The sequence below is a fragment of the Papaver somniferum genome, chromosome 2, assembly GCF_003573695.1.
Source record: "Papaver somniferum cultivar HN1 chromosome 2, ASM357369v1, whole genome shotgun sequence".
Lineage (NCBI taxonomy): Eukaryota > Viridiplantae > Streptophyta > Magnoliopsida > Ranunculales > Papaveraceae > Papaver > Papaver somniferum.
Genome location: NC_039359.1, coordinates 83,887,887 through 83,913,683, shown reverse-complemented (window position 1 = coordinate 83,913,683; position 25,797 = coordinate 83,887,887). Strand labels below are relative to the sequence as shown.

Sequence of the window (25,797 nt, the reverse complement as noted above, 5' to 3'; positions counted from 1 at the left end):
ATAGCTTTGGATAGCATGCAGAGATACTCAAAAATGAAATGCAGAACTAAACTAATTTTATATAATGAGATAAGTGGATAAGTTACAAGTCTTAGGAGAATACAGCAAATAAACAGAATAAAAGGACAGTCTTAAGGCAATTGAGAGACAACTAGAGAGGTAACTACAATTATAACAGTCACTTTCCAAAATAGAGATGAGGATATAAGACTGAAAGGTAAATTAGGCAAGACAGATAAGGAGGAGATAAACAGGGAGAAGACTAGCAGTAATTGCAGAAAGAAAATAAACAACGCAAACACTACTCAGAAACTGCTAATTTACAGAAGTTAAACTTTACAACTAAAGAAAGACTTTGAAAACACTACAAGTACAACTATAAAACAGGAAATATATAGACAGGAAAGCAAATCCAAGAAAAGAGTTCAGAGACTCTGTTGATTTCCTGCAACAAAAAGTTCACATGGCTAGGGATTTTACACTGAGAATATTAAGGAGGTGTCACTGCAAATTGTTGCTTGACTTAGGATCATTAATGTTTTCTTCTTTTGCGTCTGAGTTTGAAGATTGACCTTGGAACCATTGGTGAGGGTGCTCACTAAGGGTAATAGATGGTTCAATAATGGTCACTTCTCTGATCTCAGGAATAGAAGTCAATGGCATATCTACAGCATTTCCTGATTCTTCTTCAATTCTAGGTCTTTTCAATGAATATCTGAATACAGGTAATAGTGGGATCAACAATTAAGATCAAGAGCAAACCAATTAGCAGTTGAAAATGGGCATTTAAGAAATAAATGAAGAGAATCTTCCACTTGGTTATTGTTGCAGAGGCAACAAAAGGGGGGGTGTGGGGTGGGGGTGGGTGGGTGAAGCTGTATGTGTTAAAACTGCCAGATTCTAAGGCTATAAGCCTAGTCTGTACGACAGCTCTGACCACAATCAATGAAGAGAGAGAGAGAGAAGACACGGAGACAGAATACTGCTCACCTTCATTTTTTTTTAATCTGTATGGTCACGGAAACGGATTATCTTATTGATGAACGCCCTCTCCCGGTGATATCTACTCATGAGAAAAAAAAAGAAGATTTGGAGCACTTTAGAGTTAGCTTGTTACCTTACTGTAACAAAAGAAACCAATAAGAAAGAGCAGATTATAATTAGCTATTCCCACATTATAGTAAGCGTAGATGGATACTTACATCACAAATGAGGATATGCAGAAGCACACAAAGCCAATGAAAAGGTGAATCAACATCGTCGACCAGAAGTTCTCTTGGTCTAAGAATATTCTCTCAGAAATTTGGGTAACAAAGCTTGAAAGAAGCAAAACTATCCAACCTGAAGGCAAGCACTGGCGAAATCTAAATTCTGATGAAGAATCCTATAAAAGAAAAAAAAAAACTCCATTAATGTGTGAAAATCTAATAAATGACAATTACAACGACATTATTGTGATGAAAATGTACCTGGAAATAACGCTTGATAAATATTGCTGAATAAGAAATTCTGAGAATCATATCTTCGGATTCAAGTCAAGAAAACTAGTATAAATCCTAAAGCTGGTAAAAAACACTTCAAGTAATAATGAAGCGCATTAGAATTCTCGAGAGGTAACCATAAAAAAGAACCACTATGTAATACAGCCTACAACAGCAGCAGTTCAACTATCCTAAACTGCAGTTTATGTTGTAGCTACTTCATAAGCAATGGACATAACGATAAATACGAATGTGTCGGAAGGATACTCAATGAATTAGCAAGAATTAATCCAACGGCGCCAGCTGATTGAATTAACACGACATTTAACGCTACATAAACTGTGGAGAAGATAAGCAAGGAATCATTTGAACGCTTGAGTTGGTCTTCTGATGCCACTGCATGTAGAAACGCTTCAGATGTTCCTGGAGCATTTCGTTGGGAATTAAGCAAATTTTCTTAAAACCAGTAGGAATTAAGTAGCGAGAGGCATACATCAACATAACACAAAAGAGAAAGAATTACCCACCATTCATAGCTAAAACAATGATATATAGGCAATAATAACGGAGGACAGTTGGGGCTTCTCCATCACTCCATTTACTTCCATACAGCACTCTAATGAGAACATAAGAATAGCTTGGACCAAAACCCATAAACACAAGACCTACACGAGACACAATCAAAATATTAAGAAGGTAAATTTCAGAGAAAACATATAAATAGAAGCAATTCTACTGTGTTTGTTAAGATTTATAAAGTAAATTTACAATCTCCATTGACTAGCAGAGGATGATACACAAGTATTGGACTAATTATATATACGGCGGAGTACAGTCCAGACCATATATAACAGTATTCAACATGTCATTAATAGTAAAAGACGTACTAAAATCTATGATCTGCTAGAAACAGTGAAAGAACAGGTTGAACTTAAAAACTCAGAATACACCTCCTAAAGATCTCTTCTTAGAAAATTAAGAAGAGTTGCTTCATTTTCTTAGAAACCTTACAAAATTAACATGATTGCTAAAGGGGGTTACCGGGATTAGCAGGAGGGGTGGGGGGTGGGGGGGGGGGGGGGGGTGGGGTACCGTTTCATATGGGACAAAAAAGTTACAGATCCTGTCCATCGAATCACTCAAACGGTACTCCCCCTGCTAATCCCGGCAACCCCCTTTAGCAATCATGAAAATTAAGACCACAGATACATTCATAAGTATCCCATTTTCTTAGAAAAAGATCTCTTCATTTTCTTTCATTAGTCCTAATTTCCTAGAGTTATCTCAGACAACATCTAAGGAGATCTTAATAGCAATATCTTGCAATTCCAATTTGTAATCTGTGTGAAGTAACAAACTGAAGAATTCAAAAACCAGCACAAAAGGTGGAAGGTCATACCGATCAAAATAACCAGCTTCAAGGCTTCTGTAAGGGAATATCGTAATTTTGAACTTTTTCGAGGGTTCTCTCCTGCAAAGAAACAAGAGACCAGGGATCAACTTCCCATCATAGATAGATTCGTGTTATTTCTAAACATTATGCTGCACTTCTAGACTTTGATGACAGAACGAAATATTGGTGGATCCAGAATACATGATATACTTGCAAATATGAAACGAGCTTCTAAGGAGGGGCGTTCAAGCAAAGAAAGAACGCATATAGCTCCTAAAAGACAATAAATAAGAAACAACATTTGATAACACGTAAAATCATTGAAGATATCAAGCAATTGCAAAAGATTATGAAAAACCAGGAAGGAAAGATGCACCTGATTGAAACATTGCAAATGTGGCATACGAACTCTCTTCGAAAGGAAGGAACACCAATCTCACAACCAAACTACCTGGATGCGTGATGAGAAATAAATTAAGCACAGCCAAATAGCAAAACTAAGAAATACCCAACACATTTTTACTTCCACGACTCAGGATTTCTAATAATACTTACCCAATTTATCTACAAGTCCATATACAGCTTGGTTATAGGTGGTGTCAAACCACACAAGAATCATCTTCTCTCCTTCTTGAAGGACCAATTTTCTGATGGATTGCCGAGTGAACAACATACACATCTTTGAAAGTTGCTTGTCGTAGTCCATCATACTTTTCAATCTGAACAAATTAATTTAGTCAATGACATGTCCCTAGTTACAAAAATAAATAGCAAAAAACTGGCATGCCAAAGACACTATAAGAAATTTCAATGGCATATATAACATAACATTGATCTGTCAAAACTACGAAATAATTGGTTTTCATTTTGCTAGGAACTGAAATGTTTGGAAGAGAAGGCTCAAAACATTCTGATTTGTCAATGTAATAATATGTAATTGTTCGAACATTTACAGTATTAGTTAATGCAAGCTGAAATTTTGTAGCATTTCCATGCCATTTGCTTTTCACTACCATACATTCATATCAATGAACAGTTAGATGCACACATTTCCATTGCGAATGCTTCACAAATACGATATAAAAATTGGATGCATTTATAACCCCGTACTATCTTATCACCTAATATCTATCAACTACAAAAAGAAGTTAAATTCATTTCAATTGATCATCTAACTGGAGCTCAAATTGACTTTCAGTTTAACCATAGAGAAATGACTATTTTGCCTGATGTCTCTATCTTATAGTTGTAAGATACTTATTTGACATACCTAATGGAGAGAGAGAAGAAAGAGAGGGCACCTGAAAGGTAAAAGATCGGATCTTTTAATCATGCGAAAGAGAAGAAAGTAACTCCAATAGCCCATGAATATGGAAGCACCATAAGCAGTCTGGGATAATGCAAATACAAGTGCTTTTTCCTGCAAGTTTTAGAATGCATCAATAGATATTCAATCAGATTAAAGAATGTGAAAATGGACAAGAGAAATTTTAAAGTCACACCAACTAAAGTTGTATGAAAACAATAATATAAGATTCTAACTTATTCTGGACACGGAATAGATACCAATATGAATTGAATAGAAGTTGGAACTTGGAAGTATTAAAAGCAAGATAAAACCTAAATACAAAATGAACACGCACATATCTAGAGAAAGGACAGCAAGACCGTTTCACTATTTTATTTCACTTCATAGGCTGTGGGAAAATTTTGCACAATGCACATGACAAAAAATGGTCTGGTTCTGTGTGAGGCAATACTAAATGCCTTGATAACGGCAAAAAATAGAAAGGGAACAAGTGTGGCAAAATTTTGAAATTCTAGAACTGCTAAAAGCTTATACACTTCTTACTCCTCGTTTACAGGATAGATCAAATTGCTTTAACAAAACTGAAGGCCTTTTCTCTCCACATAAATTAAGCCATAATAAACTATCACCATGATAATGAAAAGTTCGAAAGTGGGGTGCTTTTCTTATATGAAACAGACTACAGTGACAGATATATATCATAAGATAAAATTAAGCAGATGTTCTTGAACTATAGGATTTTTACCATATTGGATTGTTTGACAATGAGAATGTAAGTCGTCGTGCAACGTAGAAGGGTTGCTATAGTTTCAACCACCAACCGCAATTTAAGGAGAAGCAAGTTCTGAGAAAGGATATACAAGGGTTCTGCCAATAGCTCCAAAACACATGCAAATCCTGCCATATAAAAATTAAATTTATTGGTCAAGGCATGGGAAAAGGTTTAAACAGAAGCAATCGTAGAAAATATGAAGGAGAAACATCCAACAGGGGGGCTCTAAAACTTCATTACTAGGATGAATTTGCAACTTTATTTGCAGTGAACTGTTACATACATTTCCTATCGGAGCTCAAATAAAGGTACCTTAAATTCGGAGCTGCTGTAAAACTTCTATGTGCCCGAATCCTTTCCTGCTATGTTATTATTCAAGCTCCTTTCAGGGTGCAATCCTAGACAGAGTGGAATGGCAAAATAAGGCTTTGTAGACAGAAATTTCAAGTAATGATACTAGACGACTTGTCAATTGTCATTACAGGCATGCTTATAGGTGGTGCTCTTCCGACAAGTCAACCAAAACTGAATTTAGATAGGTCTTATGGGATTGACCAGTATTTATCACGAAAAAGCGTTTGACAAAAGAACATGGGAATTCATCTTTGGGGTAACTGAATATCCAACAGAAAATTGTGGGAGAAACCAATAAAGTAGTCGAGACAAGAATATAAGTTCAATAACTACCTTATTAGTTACTCATTATATAAGTAGAGCTTAAGTGTGGATAATATTTTGGAAGTACTGAAACCGGGTAATACCTAGGATTAGGATGGCCTGCCCATATGGGTTGTAGATGTTTAGTGCTTGCCACCAGAACACAAGTATACAGGCTGAAATTGTAACAAGTATTCCAATAGGAAAAGTGATCCATGCAACTTTCAGTAGTTTTGCAGCATTTTCTTCAGCTGATGCACCATCACTGCACAAGCAAAATATGTTTCAGGTGTATACTCAAATAAATAAACAAACTCTAGTAAAGCAGGACGCAAGAAGTAATCACCATCTAATGTCTGCACGTAAACATGCTCGCCGAAATCCTTCCCGACTAAGAAACAATATGCATGTGACTAAAAGATGAAACTGCACTGCATATAGCTGCAGTTTAAAACGGAAATCAGATAGGAAGAAATGACAGTACAAGATCCACAATAAGCATGAAAACCAAATAATGAAATATTTAACAGCTATGGAATGCTATCACTGGAAACTTCACCGAAAAGCAGAAATATTGATCAATGAATACAAAGAAACTACTAAGTTAACATGAGAATTACCGCGTAGTCTGCTTCATCGAGGTGTCTCACAATCCATGAATTAAAGATAAAGGGAATTCCCCTTGCCAATACCTGTGTAGCTAATCATCGATAAAAACCAAATAACACATAAATTTACAGGAACAGGAAAACCGAAAAACTCAACTTGCGGATGAGAAATGAATTCATTTAAACAACCACTAAACTAACTAACCCATCAAATACTTGAACGTCCGTGCAAAATTAGTACGATCACCATCTTCAATTCCTTGAGATGGCACTGGTTCTTTTGACATCTCAAGAAAATATCCTGGAAACTAAAAACAATAGAAGAAAAGTGATGAGCTAAAATATCATGGAAAATATCCTGGTCCTTTTATCTTTTAAAATGTTTCTAGTGCAATACTTCTATAACTAGTAATATAAACTAATAGTGATCTGAAATTCAACACACCCATACTTGAGAAGCCATTGGTAGAAAGCCAAAACAACATTGGGTGCATAATCAAGTTGGAATCAGACAGTCCCAGAACCCATAAATAAAAGGTAAGTTACGTAAATGTTTACAAGTCTATCCAGTTAAGCATTTGTTCAAACACTATCAACACCATCTTTAACATTAGCACAAGCATTTTTGTTTACCACATTCATGACTATTAACCTATTTGTACCAAATACACTATATCACAACACAGCTGACAAACAGAGAGTCATACTCATACAAAATAGGTAATTCAGAAACCTATAATACTGAAAAAGCAAAGATACAAATAGACAATTACAAAAAAAGAATCCAATATCCAGACTAAATAATGATGGTAAGGAATTATAAAGAAACCCTAATTTATCTATCAAATTTTGATTGACAAAAGAAAAGTTGTACCTTTGATATCTGAGCACCAAAAATTTGTTGAACAGAAAACCAAATCTCTAATTCATAAATTCTCTTTAAAAAAAAATACCCCTAGTTGCTTTTGCTTCCAGTGTTGAAAAAAGAAAAAAGAAAAAATTGAAGAAAACACGGAGTTGTAAAAAAGATTGGATCTTGGTGCAAATGTCAATCAATAATGGGCTTTAAACCCTAAACCCGACCCGATTATATTCCGGGTTCTCCTATATAAACTCACATTTGAGGGGAGAAAAGTCATACTACCTACTACCATCTGTCTGTGTTGTGGTTGAGAGAGAAATACAGAGATAGAATGGCGGCCATGACTGCAGCAGCTTCATCATCTTCACTAGTAACAAAACAAAACCCAATTCTGTCATCATCTTCTTATTCACAACCATTCAATCAAAATCTTAGAATCTCCAACACCAATTTCATCAAATCCCCAATCAATTTATCCCTATCCTCATTATCATCTTCATCTTCTTCACGAATTGTTCCTGTTTCTGCAAGTACTACTGATTCTTCTGATGCTTCATTCACAGCAGCAACAGCTTTTCATGGAGTTTGTTATGTACTTGGAGAAAATATAGATACAGACCAAATCATTCCAGCTGAATACCTAACATTAGTCCCATCAAAACCTGAGGAATACAAAAAACTTGGTTCATTTGCTTTAATTGGTTTACCATCAGACCAATATCCAATCAAATTTGTTGAATCAGGTGAATTTAAATCGAAATATTCGATTATTATTGCTGGTGATAATTTTGGTTGTGGATCTTCAAGAGAACATGCTCCTGTTGCTCTTGGTGCAGCTGGTGTTACTGCTGTTGTTGCCGAATCTTATGCAAGGATTTTCTTTAGGAATTCTGTAGCTACTGGTGAAGTTTATCCATTGGAATCTGAAACTCGTCTTTGTGATGAGTGTACTACTGGGGATGTGATTACGATTGAGTTGGGTGAGAGTTTGTTGATTAATCATACTACTAAGAAGGAGTATAAGTTGAAACCTATTGGTGATGCTGGTCCTGTTATTGAAGCCGGTGGGATTTTCGCTTATGCTCGAAAAGCTGGAATGATTCCTACTCTAGCTCCTTCTTCTTAAGGTAAAATTTCGCTAAACCTCGCTTTTTTTGTGCTTCCTATACTTAGACTTATGTTTCGCTAGATATATGGTTTTGTATGCAATGCCACTGGTTTTAGTATTTGATGTTTTGAATGTCATTGTTTGTGAAATAAGTTGCATTTCTTATAAGGAGGCTATATTGTTTGCATGTAGAATTTTGGGGTTCATTTTGTCATTGGTTTGTTACATTTCTAGGAATACCATATATGTGGATAAATAAGAAATGTGTAACAAACTTGTCTCGTAGAACTTGTTAGGAAATTGACGAGGATCGGTTCTGCAAACCTGGTTTGAGTTATAGTTTTTGCAAATTAGCTATTGCAAGTTCTTTTTCTTAGTTACTGGTGAATATAATCTTGCCTTGTGGGTTTTTAAATTGTTCAGTGCGGATACATTGTTGCTTAGGAAAACCATAGTTGAGGGACAATAATCTAGTGGCTAAGCTAGAAATGAGTGAAAGTAGGCAGAACAAACCCCACAATTGAATAACAATATCATTTTACTGCAGAGTGAACCGCCGAGATTGAGTTTGTTAGATTCAGATCTAACAGTTCAAAGTGACACCTAGGTTTAATCTTCTTCACGCAATTTTAACTTTTTGTTTCACTGTTATAACCAAATTTAACAAATTTATATTAAAAAAAACCCACCTCACTAGTTAATGTAGTTGTTCATGATAACCATGTCACACTCAAATAGTTATTATCGACGTTTTATTGGTGGCGGCCCTTTCTCGTTCTCCAATAACTAGGGAGGCAAATTTTTTTATAACTAAAACTCCAAAACTGAAAGTATCACGAATACTGCTTCTCCTTTTGAACAGCAAAAATAATAAAGCCATTACGGTTTCTCTTTGCAGCTGAATTCTATATCATGGTTGCTAGAAAGAGTAGTACCATCTTCCATTTCTCCCATCATTTGTTTGTAACCCCTCAATTATCCCATCCATAAAACGGTCATTTCTTTTCCAACTCCCAGAAATTATATGTGGCAAATGGTGATTGAGCTAGTCGCTTTTCTCAACAGGGTTTCCCAGAGTTTGCAGATGGGGCTTCACTTCTAAGTTCTACAAACCCATTACCCATCTTATTTTATACCAAAGAAACCTAAAGATTACTTGTAGCTAGCTTTTTCCATTATTTTTATTTGATTATTTCCATACACATTTACAGAAACTATCCTTGCTATGGAATGCCATTTTAGTTGAAGAAAATTACATAAGTGTAACTTCATCAAAATCCAATACCTTTTCACAATTTCCACTTCTTTCAACCAATCACAGTTACAACTTTTAGAATCTTAAACAAATGATTTAAGCCCATTAACAGAAAAAGAGTACTTTGATTGGTTTTTCGAGTCTGTTCTATCGTTCCGTTATCATTTCTGTGACTTATTGGTGCGGGTTGGTTGTGGATTTATGGTTATATTATAAGCATTGGACTTGTGCTGCTAACTATTAGGAAATTTGAGGTATTGATTTCTTTTATAAAGTGCTGATGGTACTTGGCCTCGTAGATAATTTGTAGAATTCATTCATTTGAGATTATTCCACCCTTCCTACATATATTGGCAACTTGCTAGTCAGATTATTTGGATTCTGTAATGGCATCTTAAGGTACATCTCACAAGTAAAAGCCACATGTAAAAGCATCTTACTTAATTCTCCCTCATACCATAAGGAATTAAAAGTTGCTTGCACTGTTTGCCAGGCATGCTTCTGTTTCAGGTTGCTCTAGGTAGTATCGTGCTAAGAATTGTGGTATGTAAACAGAGATTCTGTCATGTTTGATAGCCTGAGGATATATAATTTTGAGGCTCTATATCTATCAGTACTTTTGTGTATACCCCATTTTGGAACGGAATTGATCAGAGTTTTGTTAGTTTAATTCCACTACCCCCTCCCCCTATGGATATGAAGGGAGGCGGGGTCTCAATGAGGCATACACCTGGGGTTTGGGAAGTTCTCAACTGTTCAAAGCAATTCAGTGACCATAAAAACAAGGAATTACACTCCTTGATGAAATTATCTTGTAGCTGAAAATATGAGTAGTTGCTTATTATGCCAACATATTAGTGTTCGTGCTTTCTGTTTTTTTTCTTTCTTCTGATAGTCCTGCATAGAAGCAACTTGAGGTGTTTTATTTCTAGCTATCGTTCATGTTATTCTAATAATTACGACTTCAATTCAGTTTTTTGACAATTTCCTCATCTTTGCAGGGTGTTGGTTCCAATGGAATATCTAGAAGTATCAGAAACAAAAGTGTGTTCAGGCTGGGCCTTAATGTCTTCACACAAATGAAACTTTCTGAAATCTTGTCAGTCAAATAATAATATTCTCCTGTAGGATTCACCTGTTTGTTGAGTTACAAATTAGGATGTATTAGTATGACTGTTTTCACATTCTGTTTAAAAAGGCGATTAATACTTTCTGAACAGTATTAGTGTATTCAGTTCTGATGCTCACTTGTTTTTTATTGAGTAGGATATGTTAATGTTAGTTCTGGTTTTCTTTCGGTAATTAAATGCATTGATATTACTCAAAAAGATGGCCTGGAAGATGGTTTGGGAAAAGTGTGGAAACCCCTAGTTGAAGCCATTGCACTTTGACATTCCACACTTTTTCCAAGCTTGGATTCCACCATAAGATAGGACTTGGTCCGAGTAGAAGAGCTTTGAGCTCTAACTCTGCTGCAGATGTTTTAAGACAGAAAAGAGGGAGTTCGACTGGCAAGATGAATTAGCTCCAGTTGCTAATACATGCCCCACGTCGTTTTCTTCCTTCTGAAAAGTAGAAACAACTGAACCATAACCAACTGCAAGTTTTTTTTTAGTTCATTCGGTAAGGAGTGAGTTGGTTTGCAAGATTAGGACGTAGGCGTAAGGCATCTCCTTCAATTTACAAATGTCTATACAAAGCAGACAAACAGAGAGCTGGAAAAACAAGATTTGAGCCCCATAAGCACGGCCTTGCAGAACATCAAGGAGAGAACAACCATGTTCAACAGAAAAATACCCCTGGGGGAAAACCTAAGAAGTCAACATCCATTTTCTGAAGAAACGTGAGGGATTTCAGATCATAGTGTATATACCTCGACAAATTGCCGCAGCGTCTGATGGTTAACACCCGCAGAGAAGTCCATAATTGTAAATCCGGTAGAGGCTTTACAGATGGGCAACCTATTATATCCAATGAGCGAAGAGAGCTGCTGCTGCAGTCGAAGCCATCAGGTCCAGGAAGCATCAGAAACCTTGAAAACTGTAGCAGTTCACGAACTGTAGACGATTATGGGTGCCAAGTACGTCCAGCAGTGAGAATGCTAGAAGCTCGGGAGATTCATTTATAGTTATCTTGGTGAGCGAGGACAAGCCTGTTCCCCCACCGCTGCTTACCAACATCGGGTGCACCATCTTTTAGCTTGTGCCAGATAAACCCAGTACCGTCAGAGAAGAAATCAAATTTACAGGTGTACTCATCAGTCTTCTGCTGTTAGAGATGATCAATGCCGCAAAGATAGGGAAGGAATTATAACGCAGATTCGAAGGAACAACCCATTCTTCCAAGTTTTCCATATCTTGGATTTTCATTGCATTTAACGAAGGGAACAATGACACTCTTGTAGTTATTGCTGCACATTTTTCGCTGCTGCAACTGCTTTCGCTTTCTTGCTGGTAATAAAATTCTTCACCCAAACGCTTCACAGACTTCATTCCCTCTATATGAATCTGTCTAAGACATGGAAGCAGACCCAACGACGGTAGCTGCCCACAGCTTGTGCATTTAGTTAAATATATAGACGTCAAATTCGGAAGGCAATCAGATAAACCAATCCACTTTGGAAAATTTAAACCCCTAGATGCATGTACTCCCAAATGTTTCAAATTAGGATGTGGTCTGAGACCTTCTAACACCATATCATCGTCGACCCCCTTATCATCTGCAGAATCATACCTTCTGGAAACATGCCACCATAGATACACAGTTTTAATGGATTCCTTCTCACTCAGCTTTGCATTCTCCGCGTCGCGTCGACCTCTGACATTCTCGAGATTTGTCATACTTAAGACCTGAAGAGATTTTAAGCCACCTATTTCTTCAATCCCACTACCACTGCATTGATCATCTGAGAGCTCTTGTCCCCGCACCATGTATTTGGATAATATTTCAAGACAATTTAAGGTTTCTATACCTCTGGGCATTTCATCATCTACTCTGGCGTGTCTAAAGTGTCTATTTTCGGCCAATTTTTAATTTCTCTAGGAAGCTGACACATATATCCTAAATCAACCATCTCTAAATTACATAGCTTGCTGATGCAAGATTCAGGCAGTGCTGCGATCCGAGTACCTTTTAGATCAAGGCTCCTTAACCTTGTTAATGCTCCCAAGTCTTTCGGTAATGCTTCCAGCATCTGGCAGTTGTTGGTTTCCAACATACTAAAATTTTCGATGCAAGTGATGGAATCAGGCAACGCTGCAATGCTTGTAGATGAAATATTAAGAAACTTCAGATGTTTCAAGGACCCGATACTTACATGCAAGGCTTCAAATTGAGTGCAATTACTCAGATCGAGTGTTTGCAAATTAGTGAGCTCAACAATAGAATCAGTCAATCAGGTAGCATTTTTATATCGGAATACGAGAGATCTAAATGCCTTAGATTTTTCAGCGACCCAATGCTTTCAAGAATCTTACTGACGCTAATGCACTTATGAAGCACCAATGTCTGCAGATTGTAGAGTTTGTGGATGGACGCACAGTGTACTTCTTCAATTGTAGAATAAGAAAAGTCCAGATACCTCAAATGTTTAAACTTGAAAGTCAGAGATGGGATTTTCAAACTATGTTCACCAAGCAAACAAACTACCCGTAGACACTTATTACTTGGTAGATTCTCAACTCTCAGATAACCGTTTTCTATTGAAAAAATCGTCCGTAACTTGCTCGCCTTATTCAAGACTATTGAAAATGTACCTGCAGATGTTACTTCGTCAACAACTAATTGTAAACGCCGAACTTCAGAAACATCTTCCATATCACTTGCACCCAGGACCATAATTTCAAGATTTCCAGAAACACTCCTTGCGAGATCGTGTACAAGATGATGCATCTTGCATGTTTGGATGTCACCTAACTTATTTGTTTTTACATCCTGAAAAAACGACCAAGACAACAAACTCTGGAAATAACTATCTCCGATATCTTCGCGAGACATTTGAATCTCTCCATCAGAAGGATGGAGGAATCCTTCAGCCATCCATAGCCGAATCAAAGTTTCTCTATTAACCTCCCAATCTCTTGGAAATAAAGAGCAATAGGAGAAACATTGTTTCAAGCGTGAGGATAAATTATCATAACTCAATTTCAATATTGATATGATATTGCTTTGAATTTCAGTTGCCTTTAAACTATTATGGTCTCGGATGGACAACCAACTGCGCTCATCCCCTTTTGAGTGCATCAGACTTCCGAGGAAATTTGCTGCCAATGGCAAACCACCTGTTGAGATTATTAGGCCCACATTGTTTGGGCAATCTAAGATCCTGCCGTTTATAATTTCTTAGTAGGGGTGTGCAACGGACGGACGGTTGCGGATTAGGGGTCACCCGCAACCAAACCGTCAAAACTGCGGATTTGAAAAATCAAACCGTGACCGGCCCAATCACCCGCGGATTTTACATCCGCGGATCCGCGGATTGTGCGGTCCGGTTGCGGATTAACCGCGGATTAGGGATAAAAAAAAAAAAAAATTTGGGCATGTCTTTGGCATGAGGCCCAACTCTCTCTGACTCGCAAGTAAGTTGTTGGAAAGGTCCTGAATAAGCAAACAATTAGCTGGGCTTACTTGACATCAAAAACAGGTCCTGGATAAGCTATTGCAATTAGCTGGGCTTAGTGACCATCACATTCAATTAGCTGGGCTTAGTGGCTTATAGCTAATGTAGAAGAGTCAGATGCGGTGCGGTTGAATCCGCGGTTTTCAATATTCAACCGCACCCAAACCGCTAAAACGTGCGGATTTGAGAATCCCATCCGTGTCCGGCCCATACGTCTTGCGGTTTGGGTGAAATCCGCAATTTTGCGGACGGATACGGGTCAAATCCGCGGTTCCGGTTTTTATGCTCACCCCTATTTCTTAGGATCTTTCCTCTCATTGTCAATTGGTTTTGAGTTGGGTGCCCGCAGACTTTAACATGGTATCAGAACATGCTATTTGTGTCGAGTCAGTTAACCGTGCCTTTACTCCGCGTCACCCGATTTATAATTATCCACGTGAGGGGGCGTGTTGAGATTATTAGTCCCACATTGTTTGGGCAATCTAAGATCCTGCGGTTTATAATCTCTTAGAGCCTTTCCTCTCATTGCCAATTGGTTTTGAGTTAGATGCCCGCAGATTTTAACATGGTATTAGAGCAGGCTATTTGCGACGAGTCATTGACCGCGCCTTTACTCCGTGTCACCCGATTTATTGTCCATGTGTTAGTCACCCGATTTATTGTCCATGTGTTAGACCCCAACGAGGTTACACGTGAGGGGCGTGTTGAGATTATTAGTCCCACATTGTATGGGCAATCTAAGATCCTGCGGTTTACAACTCTATGGGCCTCTCCACTTATTGCCAATTGGTTTTGAGTTGGATGCCCGTAGAATCTAACACCGCCACATCTTCCTGCAATCTCCTTTCTTATTTCAGTCATTCTTGAAGTCTCTAACGCGCCGCCAGGAGAAAATGCTTTATTCTTGATAATTAACCAGCACTCATCTTTTGATAAAATTCTTAAAATGCATGGAGGAATTCCAGTCCTAACAAGGTCCGGAACTTCCCTTTTACGTGTAGTGATCAAGATTCTACTCCCATAAGCACAAACGCATAGAACATCTCTAAGTTTGTCCCAGTCCTCAGAGTTCTCATTCCACAAGTCGTCCAGTACTAGTAAACATCTCTTCCCACTCAAACACTCTTTGAGTTTCCGCACAATGACATCAACATTTGACACATCACAATTTTTTTCAGTTTACGTTTTGTAAGGTCTTATAGACATCAAATTCTTTCGAAACACAAACCCATATTTTTGCATCAAAGTAATCTTCGATCCTGTCATCCTTGTAGACCATTTGAGCTAGGGTGGTTTTGCCAAGTCCACCCATACCCACTATGGATATGACAGATATTTTTTCAGATGATGGCATCAACAACATATTTACTATATGTGACTTGTCATCTTCTCTTCCTACAATTTTTTGATCACCTAAAAAAGATGAGGTGAGTCGGTTTCGCTGATTTATACATTGATTATGAGAAGTGCTAGGAATATTAATAGTCTCTACCAACATATACCTAGCCTTATCTCTGGCAATATCACGTAACCTTTTATTGATAGCATGGATTTTATCAGCTAGCTTTTTGGATGGAAAGAAGTCTGTTACCTTATCTATCTGGCTGTGCTGCTTTTCACATCGACGCATGACTTCATAGGAGAGTTCATCTAAAAGGTCATCAACATCATAAGCGACGCTCCTGAGCCTTGTCAACCAAACTCTCACAGACGCATCTTCCACTTGTTTTCTCTCGGCATCCAAGGTTACAGCCTCGATCGTCTCCAGAGTGTTTTTAAGCGTTTTCAGCTTGTCTTTGACATCCTGGGACATACCAATCTGCTTAGCAGCAAGAAATCCCAATTTGATCAATATTTTTATTGAGCTGCTCACAAGCACCTTTTCAAGCGCCATAAGTTTCAGGAGTAAATTAAGATGCTGCTGATATTATAGATAAGTTAAGAAGATGGGTTGATGAGCAAATACACTTGTCATAAGAGCAAAACATGATTAAGCTCAGATTTTTTTAGTTGCAGGTAATAGGATTGCAGGATATAAGTTTTAAGGTAGGACGGAGTCGGAGGATTTTTCATTTTTAAATATTCAAAAAAAAAAAAAAATGGAAATGAGAGGGAAACTTTGCTCCTACCAATAAGATTTAATAGCGTTGCGTACCCACAGAAGTCACCAGAATCAGTGTTTACACTTCTCGGCCCCTAGATCATTATTTCATCTTATATTCCTTACCGATTGATTTGTTAACTACATATAACTAGTTCCTTAGGGTAACACTGATTACACCAATCCAAACAAGTCTGAACTTGTAGTTTAACAACCCAAACCCATGTTATGATATCCATTGACTAAACTATTCCCTTCATTAATGCAAGATGATGACATTGCTTGGTGAGAGGCATTACATATATATATTGTAAGACGAGATCAAATCAATCGTTACGTTGTTAACACGTAATTTGTAGGTGGCTGGTCATAATCAATCATGTGGTCATGTTGGGCTCAACTTCTTGAGAAAAATACTTACCATCTCAAGTAAAAGCCTTCGACGCTACATATCTAACACAGTCAAGAAAGGAGAAATAGAGTGGAATCTATTCATGGTGGTTACTGATATATCAATGTATACTACTAACTGTTGGAGAATATCAAGGATATTGATGGAGAATATGAAGGATATTGATGAGATATCGTCAATCTTAATTAGACAATAATATTGTTTCCATATATATGGTTACCGTTAGGAGAACTTCCTTATAGGTTTTAGGTTAACCAATTTAGCATTCTCTGTTATGGAGAGATCTTACACATATGTAAATATAAATATTCCTATATTGTAATTCATAAAGATACACTGCAATACAATTATCTCTTCTTCCTAGTTTCTCTCTGTCCAGTTTCTTCATGGTATCGCAAGCAGGACTCGATCCTCTTTTGTGAGTTTTTTTTTTCTTTTTTCTCAATTTTTTTTTTTGTTTGGTTGAAAGCTTCAATCAAAAATGTCTGCAAGTGAAATTAACACTAGCGAAAGATTATCATCTGTGTTGCTTAGTGGCAATAATTATGTTCTTTGGTCACAAATAGTGACTTTGTCTCTTGGTGGAAAGAAGAAGTTGGGTTTCATTAATGGAAAGACAGTTTGTCCTCCGTCTAAAGAAGAATCGAAATATGAGGAATGGATTTCTGATGATCAAAATGTTAGATCTTGGCTTCTTAATTCTATGGAAGCCTCTATTGCTGAACTATTTACATTTTCCAATTCAGCCAAAGAATTGTGGGAAGCTGTAGCGGAGTTTTTTGGTAATCAAAATAATGCAGCTTGTGTGTTTGAGTTGAAAAGTGAAATTGCTAGGGCAACTGAAGGTGAAAAGTCATTTACTGAACATCTTGGAAATCTGAAAAGGATGTGGGAGGAACTTGATATGTATCGTCCACACACAATTGATGCAAAAGTTCTTTTGAAAAGGGCAGAAGAAGATAAATTTTTTTCATTGCTCAATAGCTTGAAACCGGAATATGAAAATCTCAAAAGTAATGTTCTTACGAATGTTGATATTCCTACTTTATCGAGTATTTGTGCTACGACTCAGCGAGAAGAAACCCGTAAGAAATCCATGAATTCAAGCAATACTTCCGAAAGCAGCGAAACAAGTGCACTTCTTGTCAAGAAAGAAGACAAGCCAAGTTTTCCAGGTACAGATAAAGGTAAGCAAATTTATAAAAACAAGAAGGTTTTTAATTGTGATCACTGCAAGAGAACCGGACATACTATAGACCGTTGTTGGACATTACATCCTCACCTTAAGATTAATTACGACAAAAATAGAAAGGATCATGCCGCTGTAGCAGATGGTTCCTTTTCACTAAATGATTTGGCGAAACTTCTACTGCAGCAAGTGAGTAAGTCCGTTCCTTCTGATTCTGGTCCTACATCTTCTACCTACACTTCAGGTAATTATCATGCTTCCTTGATGTCTAAAATTAATTTGTGGATAATTGATTCAGGAGCCACTGATCACATGGCTAATAACTCAAATGATGTATATGATTTTATTCCAAAATTTGGGAAACATGATGTTTCCATTGCTAACGGTTCAAACTGTGCCTGTGCTAGGGAGTGGAAAAATTAACTTTTTTCACGAGAGTTCCACCTCCGATGTTCTAGTTGTCCCATCCTTTCCGGTTCAATTATTATCGGTCGGAAAGATTACAAGATCTTTAAATTGTAATGTTATTTTCTCACCTACTTCTGTTGTATTTCAGGATCGAAAAACCAAAAAGACGATTGGTGAGGGAATATATTCTAATGGGCTGTACTTATTCCATCCTACTATTAAAGCATGTCATACGGAAAATTTGATTCAAAATCATATTATGCATAAACGCCTTGGACATCCATCGGATCGTGTTTTAACACATCTTTTTCCTTCTAGTTCTATTAAGACTGGTATTTGTGACGTTTGTCAATTTTCTAAGCAAACTAGATTTCCGTTTAATAAATATTTATCTGTATCGGCTAAGCCGTTTGAACTTATTCATTCTGATTTATGGTCTTCACCTACTGAATCATATGATGGTTATAAGTATTTCGTTATATTTATTGACGATTTTTCTCGTAGTACTTGGATATATCTGTTGAAATCAAAAGCCGATGTTTTTTCTACTTTTCAAGTTTTTCATAAAATGTTAACTAATCAGTTTGATGCAGAGGTAAAAAAATTTAGAACCGACAATGGAACTGAATATTGCAAGGGTCTTTTGCCGAAATATCTTAGTGACCATGGAATAATACATCAAACAAGTTGTGTAGGAACACCGCAGCAAAACGGTGTTGCCGAAAGGAAAAATCGGCATATATTAGAAACTACTCGAGCTATAATGCTTCAAATGAATGTTCCTAAAAGATATTGGTCTCATGGTGTTTTAGCTGCTACGTATTTAATTAATAGACTACCAACTAGGATTCTTGATTTTAAGTCTCCATTAGAAGTTTTAAAAAATCGTAAGTTTGACCTATCACATTTGCGAGTGTTTGGTTGTGTTTGTTATGTCCATTTGCAGGTAACTCAAAGAGATAAAATGGACGCACGTTCTACAAAGTGTGTATTTTTCGGGTATTCTTCAACCCATAAGGGATATGTATGTTACAATGTGGCGGCTCGCAAAATTATTATCTCCAGAGACGTGCGTTTTGATGAATCAGATCCTTATTTTCAACTTAAAGATAATCATGGCAATCGGTCCGAGGGGGAGTCTTCATGGGATTTAGTTTCACCCGTACCAGCGACAGCTAGAAAATCAATAACTACAGACAAAACTGTACCTCTAGTACTTCCACAAATAATTGTTCCCAATGGGAATGGAGGAACCAGAGATACTGTAGCTGGAGGAATGATTAGTACCGAACATGAAGGACCAGCTTTGTCAACATGTGAAGACACCACTTCTAACAATCAATCTGCTAATAGTGAAGCTCAACCTCCACCAACTTGCGTTAAACCATGTCCCACCCAAGCCATATCACCCGGTATCACTATTCAAGCCACATCACCATTACCAATGTGTGCTACTAGAAACTTTACTCCACCAACATGTGTGGACATCACTACTACTGCTCATGTCACGGAAAGAGCCACAACAACTTTAACTCCACCATGTGTGGACAACACCACAACTACTCATGCTAGGGAACCAAGTCCAAGAGAATCAACATGTGTGGACAACAGTGCAACTACTCAGGATATGAACATGTCCCAAGAAAATCAACCAGAGAAATTAAGGCTCCGGAAAAATTAAAAGATTTTTACACATATCATGCTACAGCATACCCTATTCAAGAATGTTTCACGTATAATAATATTTCTCAGTCGTATCTAACTTTTCTTACTGCCTTGTCCAGGGAGGAAGAGCCAAAGAACTTCAAGGAAGCAAATGAAAATCCGGTTTGGAAGACAGCAACGAAAGAAGAACTACAAGCTCTTGATGAGAATGACACTTATGATATAGTTCAGCTACCGCGAGGTAAAAAGGTTGTTGGTTGTCGTTGGATATATAAAATAAAGTACAAGAGTGATGGGACCATAGAGCGGCGTAAGGCGAGACTTGTCGCTAAAGGATTTACACAAACGTATGGCGAAGACTATAAGGAGACATTTGCTCCAGTTGCGAAAATGAATACATTTAGAGTTCTAATCTCTTTAGCTGTAAACCAAGACTGGAAACTTTCTCAAATGGATGTTAAAATGCTTTCCTACATGGGACCTTGAAGAAGAAGTTTATATGAGTATTCCACCCGGCCATCCGGAAGAAGGCAAAGTGGGAGTTGTGTGTAAAGTTAAGAAGGCAATATATGGACTCAATCAATCGCCAAGAGCTTGGTACGCAAAGCTTAGCTCTATCCTCAAGGAAAATGGTTTCAAAGAAAGTTCTGCGGATTCATCATTATTTGTTAAAAGAGGTAAGTCAGGTACAACTATTGTCTTAATTTATGTAGATGATATAGTGATAACCGGTGACGATTATGTTGGTATTGCAAAACTAAAGTCTCTCTTACACACTAAGTTCGCTATCAAGGATTCGGGAACTTTAAAATACTTCCTTGGCATAGAAATTGCCCGCTCAAAAAAAGGTATTTTCCTAAATCAAAGAAAATATGCATTGGATTTATTGAAAGAAACGGGAAATTTGGGTGTAAAACCATCAAAAACACCCATTAATAGCCAAGCAAAGCTTGATGCAGATGGTGAGTTACATTCTAATAGTGGTCAATTTAAAAGGTTGGCGGGAAAACTTATATATCTCACTATTACAAGACCGGATATCTCTTATGTTGTTAGCCTTGTAAGTAGATTTATGCATGCGCCTACAGTAAATCATATGAATGCGGTTAACCGAATTTTGCAATACTTGAAAGGCTCTCCAGGAAGAGGTATATGGATGCGTAAAAATGGACAACGTTCCATCTCTGGTAATTGTTCTATCCCTCTTTCCGCTTACACGGATGCAGATTGGGCTGGATGTCCGGTGGATCAGAAGTCTACTACTGGATATTATACGTTTGTCGGCAGAAATTTGGTAACATGGAGGAGCAAGAAACAAAATGTTGTCGCACGGTCTAGTGCGAAAGCTGAATATCGAGCTATGGCGTTGACGACATGTGAAATTATCTGGCTTCGAGCTTTGTTACGTGATTTGGGTTTCGCTTCGCCTCATCCAACCAAATTGTTTTGTGACAATCAAGATGTTGTGCATATCGCCTCTAATCCCGTCTTCCATGAGCGAACGAAACATATTGAAGTAGACTGCCACTGTGTTAGAGAAAAATTGAAGAATAATGTTATTTGTACCCCGTTTGTTCCGAGTGCTCAACAGTTAGCTGATATTTTCATGAAAGGACTTTCCGCTGCCAAATTTGAGGAGATACTAGGCAAGTTGGGCTCAATAAATATTTACGCACCAACTTGAGGGGGAGTGTTGGAGAATATCAAGGATATTGATGGAGAATATGAAGGATATTGATGAGATATCGTCAATCTTAATTAGACGATAATACTGTTTCCATATATATGGTTACCGTTAGGAGAACTTCCTTATAGGTTCTAGGTTACCCAATTTAGCATTCTCTGTTATGGAGAGATCTTACACATATGTAAATATAAATATTCCTATACTGTAATTCATAAAGGTACACTGCAATACAATTATCTCTTCTTCCTAATTTCTCTCTGTCCAGTTTCTTCACTAAACAAATTAAAAAAAAATCCTAAAGATTTACAATTCCTTACAAAAAGATACAATTTCTCTGCAATACACTGTAATTCATAAAGATACAATTCCTAATTTCCAATTAAAAAAAATTCAACATCTCATTACAAAAATAATAAACAAATGATTGTGCAGAACAAAGATGAATTGAGCAAAACAAATGGTAGAAGTAATCATAACACTTAAACATAAACTTCAAGTTGTCTCCTTTGTCGAACACACCTTTTTTCCTTCCACACAGACAAAAAGGGCAATTGAGAATCACGCACTCATATCACCAACAAACTTCTTGTTTGCAAAGTGATTAGTTTGAAAACCAACAGATCAGACAGGCACTGATCTATTGTTTCCTTGTTGGGGATATTCCTTTTCTCCATCATCTCCGTCGTTCTCACCGGATAGTTCCTCCAAAGATTTACCATTTGGTTCAGGTACCAGGAACGTAAACAACATGCCGATGAAGTTGATAACTCCAAGCACGATCAAGGAGTTCTTAACACCAATACCAGCAGGATATCCATGATCAGTCTTTTTTGGATCTTGATTCTGTGCGGCATATAAGAAACCAAATGCACCAATAATTGCTCCAGCTTTCCCTGCAGCCGCTGATATACCATGACATGTCGAACGCAACCTAGCTGGGAATATCTCTGCTGGGACGATGAAGGTTGTACTGTTGGGTCCAAAGTTTGCAAAAAAGAAAGTTAATGCATACATAATAACGAATCCGATCCTGTTCTCCTTTTTACTCCAGTAGTTGTAAGGAAATGCGATAGCAAACATGAAGACTGTCATGAAGAAGAAACCCATCATTTGAATTGCCCACCGCCCCATAATATCAATGAAAGCCACTGTAAACCAATACCCAGGAACAGTACTGCATAGTGCGATTAATGTTTGTGCCCTCGCGATCTTGAAAACTTCTTCACTAGCACTCATCGTTTGAGATGGTGGAATCCACCCAATTGCAGTAAAAATATCCTTCTGGAACAAGTTTTGACTGTAAAATGCTATGTCCAGCAAGAACCAAGTACTTGTGGTTCCAAGTAACGGAAGGCCATGTCGTTTAAGAAATTTCATTGAAAATAAACCGAATGAATTGCTCTCATCCGTCGTCATTCTTTCTACCATTTCTGTTTCAGCTTTGATCTCCTTATTTAAAACCTTAGACATATCGGCAGCTGCCCTTTCCGCATTTTTCTCTACAAGAGCAGTGTAACGAGCAGTCTCAGGCATCTTCATTCGCCAGTAGTAGGTCAAAGCAGCTGGAATTGCACCAAAAATCACAATTATACGCCAGATGTAGTCCGCCTCTACCGGAAGGGATGCCTTCGCATCAACTTGATAAGCTGGAGCAGGGAATTGTTTATCAAATATTGAAGAAACTATGATGGCAACAATTCCACCGGCTAGAATTCCTGTTCCTTGCATCGCAAAGACAGCAGCGATAAAAGCACCACGGGTTTTCTTGTTGGCGTACTCAGACATGATAGTTGCAGAAAGTGGGTAGTCACCACCGATTCCAAATCCAAGCCAGAAACGGAAGAAACATAGTGTAGCCATGACAGCTTTTGGCTGGTTGCCCAAGGAGAGACCAGACGCTACTGAACAAGTAACCATAATAAGTAGGGTAAGACCGTAGACACGCTTTCTTCCCATGCGATCACCTAGCCAACCGAAGAAGAGTTGACCAGCAAGTGTGCCGACCAGAGCGACACCATTAACGGCTGCAGCAACATTTGGTGGTAAACTACCAGGTTTAGCTGATCCTGGCACCGTGTAGTAAATCCTGCCGAGCAGTTTGGTGACAAGGGAGATGCAAAAGAGATCATAAGCATCTGTGAAGAAACCCATACCAGCAATCACGATTGCTGTGAAATGGTACAGTTGTGTTTTCGCTATATCAAGTGCTTTAAGCACTTCTAGTTGTTCCTTCACCATGACTACCGGCAACTCTTTTTTCCCCTGTTACAGGGAGGGATAAAAAGAGAGGTTGTTTTTGCTGAATGAAATGGAGGCAAGGAAAGATGGCTGTAATTTCAAATGCAGGGAGATATTCCCGTTATATAGAGATCACTTTAAAAGCATATACCCTATAAAGTCATAAAGATCCCTTTTATGTCAACTATACTTCTGTTAATGTTTTTAAACCTTCTGATTCTCTTTCATTAGTTGTAAACTCTTGGTCAGAGATTTGTATTACATCTGCATCTACAGCCATATATCCTTGACAAGGTCAGATTTTTCTATTGCAAAAGTCAATAATTAATTTGTTTAACATACCACATATTGGTAAATTTCTCATTTCCCTCTCAACTTTGAGGGATCCTTCACATTGTTAAAAGTCACATTGATGTTCCCCTCATTCACTCATTGTGAAATGGATGTTCATTGGTTCCTGCCTAAGAAACCAATACCTATGGATCCGTCCTATTTAGTTTTTTAGAGTTTTCTACTTTGAGTTGCATAAAGAAAACATATCTTTTCTTCTTATGGCTCATACACTATGCACTGCTAGAGACTTACCCAATCTCTAGTCTACATGCCCTTCTCCATATTCAAAATTGCAAGATTATAATAAAACTACGTCAAAGCCAGAGGGGATATGGCCGATATACTCTGATTTTTATTTAAATATTGAAGTATTGAAGTATCATTTTATTTTTGAAAAATTGCCAATAATATGCATTTTTAAAATTGTATTCTTGTGGAAGTTAGACTTATGCAGCTCAAGCACGTCTTCTTGAGTAATTTATATCCTTTTCCATTTTCAACATCTCTTTTTCCATTTTTTTAAAGATTATTTTGTATCAAATTTTGTTGTTATAGTTTTTTAGAGTTAAGAATTCTTCGTCAAGAAAGAGGTAATGCAACCAATAAGACATCGATTAGTTCATAAATTTTCAAAATAAATGAAAAATAAGAAATGATCTCACTTGGTTTTTTCTTTTCCTTTTTTTTCTTTTTTTTTTTTTTTTTGTGAAGCATATCTCTCTTGATCTGTATATAGATTATAAAGTTTAATATTGGAGAGAAGAAATTTCGTGTCAAGTTCATCTCGTTAAATATCTCGAATATTATTTAAGCAATGGATGTTCATTGGTCCTTAGCAATCTTAGTTCAAAAAATTTATTGTTCAAGAACTATTTTTACGCCACGTATATGTAACCAAGGACAGATCCAGGAATTTTCCTTTATTAGGGTTGAGATGTTAATGATTAGCAAAGTGGCCGAATGTCATGACAATTTTATTTAAACAAACCATGAATTGGTGGAGGATTTAGTAGTATTTTCTACATATAGATAGATAATTAAAGATTAAAACGAAGAAAATTAGTACTTCCTTGCTCGTAAATTAGATGAGTTTGGTTTGCACAGTTCTTACGGCAAGGAAGAAAAGGGAGAATTTGTTAGTATTTTTTACAATTATATCCTTAAGGATAATTACTGTTCCCTCCGTCCCACTATGAAGTGACCTATTTACTTTTACATTTTTTCCCACTATTAAGTGACCTATATCAATAAACAAGGAGATATTTGTAAAATTATCCTTTTAATTAATTATAAGAAATATAAAAAATATGCATAATTTGATAGGCATATTTATATTCGTTAAGTAGGTATTTTAAAATGCTTTTCAATGGTATGAAGTTTGCGAACATCCGTGGTGTAGTTTGAGAGATAAATCATTTCAAAATTTCACTGATTATTATCCATAAAGGTATAATTGTAAAATATGCTTAAAAATACTCTTTTCCCTTGTTTTCTTTAAAAATTGTGCAAATTTGAACCAGGTCACTTAATAGTGGGACAGAGGGAGTAGTAAAATTTAGAAATGATTTATCTCTCAAACCATACGACGGATATGCGTAAACTTTGTACCATAGTAAAACACTTTAAAACACCTACGTAACGAGTATAAACATAGCTATCGAATTATACATATTTATTATGCTAATAATAATTAATTAAAAG

General features: G+C 37.1%; 4 protein-coding genes across 4 annotated transcripts; 1 reads left to right on the top strand and 3 right to left on the bottom strand.

Moving 5' to 3' along the window:
• Positions 1-236: 236 nt before the first annotated feature.
• On the bottom strand, positions 237-7,234 carry LOC113348239 (protein RFT1 homolog). The gene is made up of 16 exons (XM_026591946.1): positions 7,095-7,234; positions 6,426-6,528; positions 6,233-6,312; positions 5,959-6,053; positions 5,717-5,877; positions 4,929-5,080; positions 4,176-4,294; positions 3,430-3,593; positions 3,251-3,325; positions 2,881-2,952; positions 2,009-2,146; positions 1,749-1,904; positions 1,470-1,522; positions 1,203-1,384; positions 991-1,063; positions 237-715 (listed from the first exon to the last, which is right to left on the bottom strand). Exons 2-15 carry the CDS (start codon positions 6,505-6,507, stop codon positions 1,003-1,005), a joined length of 1,590 nt encoding a protein of 529 aa, XP_026447731.1. The 5' UTR covers positions 6,508-6,528; positions 7,095-7,234; the 3' UTR covers positions 237-715; positions 991-1,002.
• Positions 7,235-7,363: 129 nt separating this feature from the next.
• On the top strand, positions 7,364-10,737 carry LOC113348238 (3-isopropylmalate dehydratase small subunit 3-like). Its single transcript, XM_026591945.1, has 2 exons — positions 7,364-8,209; positions 10,447-10,737. Exon 1 carries the CDS (start codon positions 7,414-7,416, stop codon positions 8,206-8,208), a length of 795 nt encoding a protein of 264 aa, XP_026447730.1. The 5' UTR covers positions 7,364-7,413; the 3' UTR covers position 8,209; positions 10,447-10,737.
• Positions 10,738-12,434: 1,697 nt separating this feature from the next.
• On the bottom strand, positions 12,435-15,957 carry LOC113351517 (disease resistance protein RGA2-like). The gene is made up of 3 exons (XM_026595485.1): positions 15,247-15,957; positions 13,201-13,378; positions 12,435-12,700 (listed from the first exon to the last, which is right to left on the bottom strand). Exons 1-3 carry the CDS (start codon positions 15,955-15,957, stop codon positions 12,435-12,437), a joined length of 1,155 nt encoding a protein of 384 aa, XP_026451270.1.
• Positions 15,958-21,849: 5,892 nt separating this feature from the next.
• LOC113348237 (probable inorganic phosphate transporter 1-3) lies at positions 21,850-23,843 on the bottom strand. Its single transcript, XM_026591944.1, has one exon. It carries the CDS (start codon positions 23,761-23,763, stop codon positions 22,147-22,149), a length of 1,617 nt encoding a protein of 538 aa, XP_026447729.1. The 5' UTR covers positions 23,764-23,843; the 3' UTR covers positions 21,850-22,146.
• Between the last annotated feature and the right edge of the window lie 1,954 nt (positions 23,844-25,797).

What these genes read in the sequence shown, in the direction of transcription:
- LOC113348239 (XM_026591946.1), bottom strand. Translation starts at nt 6,507, where the DNA reads ATGTCAAAAGAACCAGTGCCATCTCAAGGAATTGAAGATGGTGATCGT. An exon ending in TCGATGAAGCAGACTACGCG is followed by an intron (nt 6,054 to 6,232) that starts GTAATTCTCATG and finishes TTTAAACTGCAG; the next exon opens with CTATATGCAGTGCAGTTTCA. An exon ending in TGCATATCCTCATTTGTGAT is followed by an intron (nt 1,064 to 1,202) that starts GTAAGTATCCAT and finishes TCTCATGAGTAG; the next exon opens with ATATCACCGGGAGAGGGCGT.
- LOC113348238 (XM_026591945.1), top strand. Translation starts at nt 7,414, where the DNA reads ATGGCGGCCATGACTGCAGCAGCTTCATCATCTTCACTAGTAACAAAA.
- LOC113351517 (XM_026595485.1), bottom strand. Translation starts at nt 15,957, where the DNA reads ATGGCGCTTGAAAAGGTGCTTGTGAGCAGCTCAATAAAAATATTGATC. An exon ending in TCTATAAGACCTTACAAAAC is followed by an intron (nt 13,379 to 15,246) that starts GTAAACTGAAAA and finishes TCGTTTTTTCAG; the next exon opens with GATGTAAAAACAAATAAGTT. An exon ending in TGACGAAGTAACATCTGCAG is followed by an intron (nt 12,701 to 13,200) that starts GTACATTTTCAA and finishes CAAGCATTGCAG; the next exon opens with CGTTGCCTGATTCCATCACT.
- LOC113348237 (XM_026591944.1), bottom strand. Translation starts at nt 23,763, where the DNA reads ATGGTGAAGGAACAACTAGAAGTGCTTAAAGCACTTGATATAGCGAAA.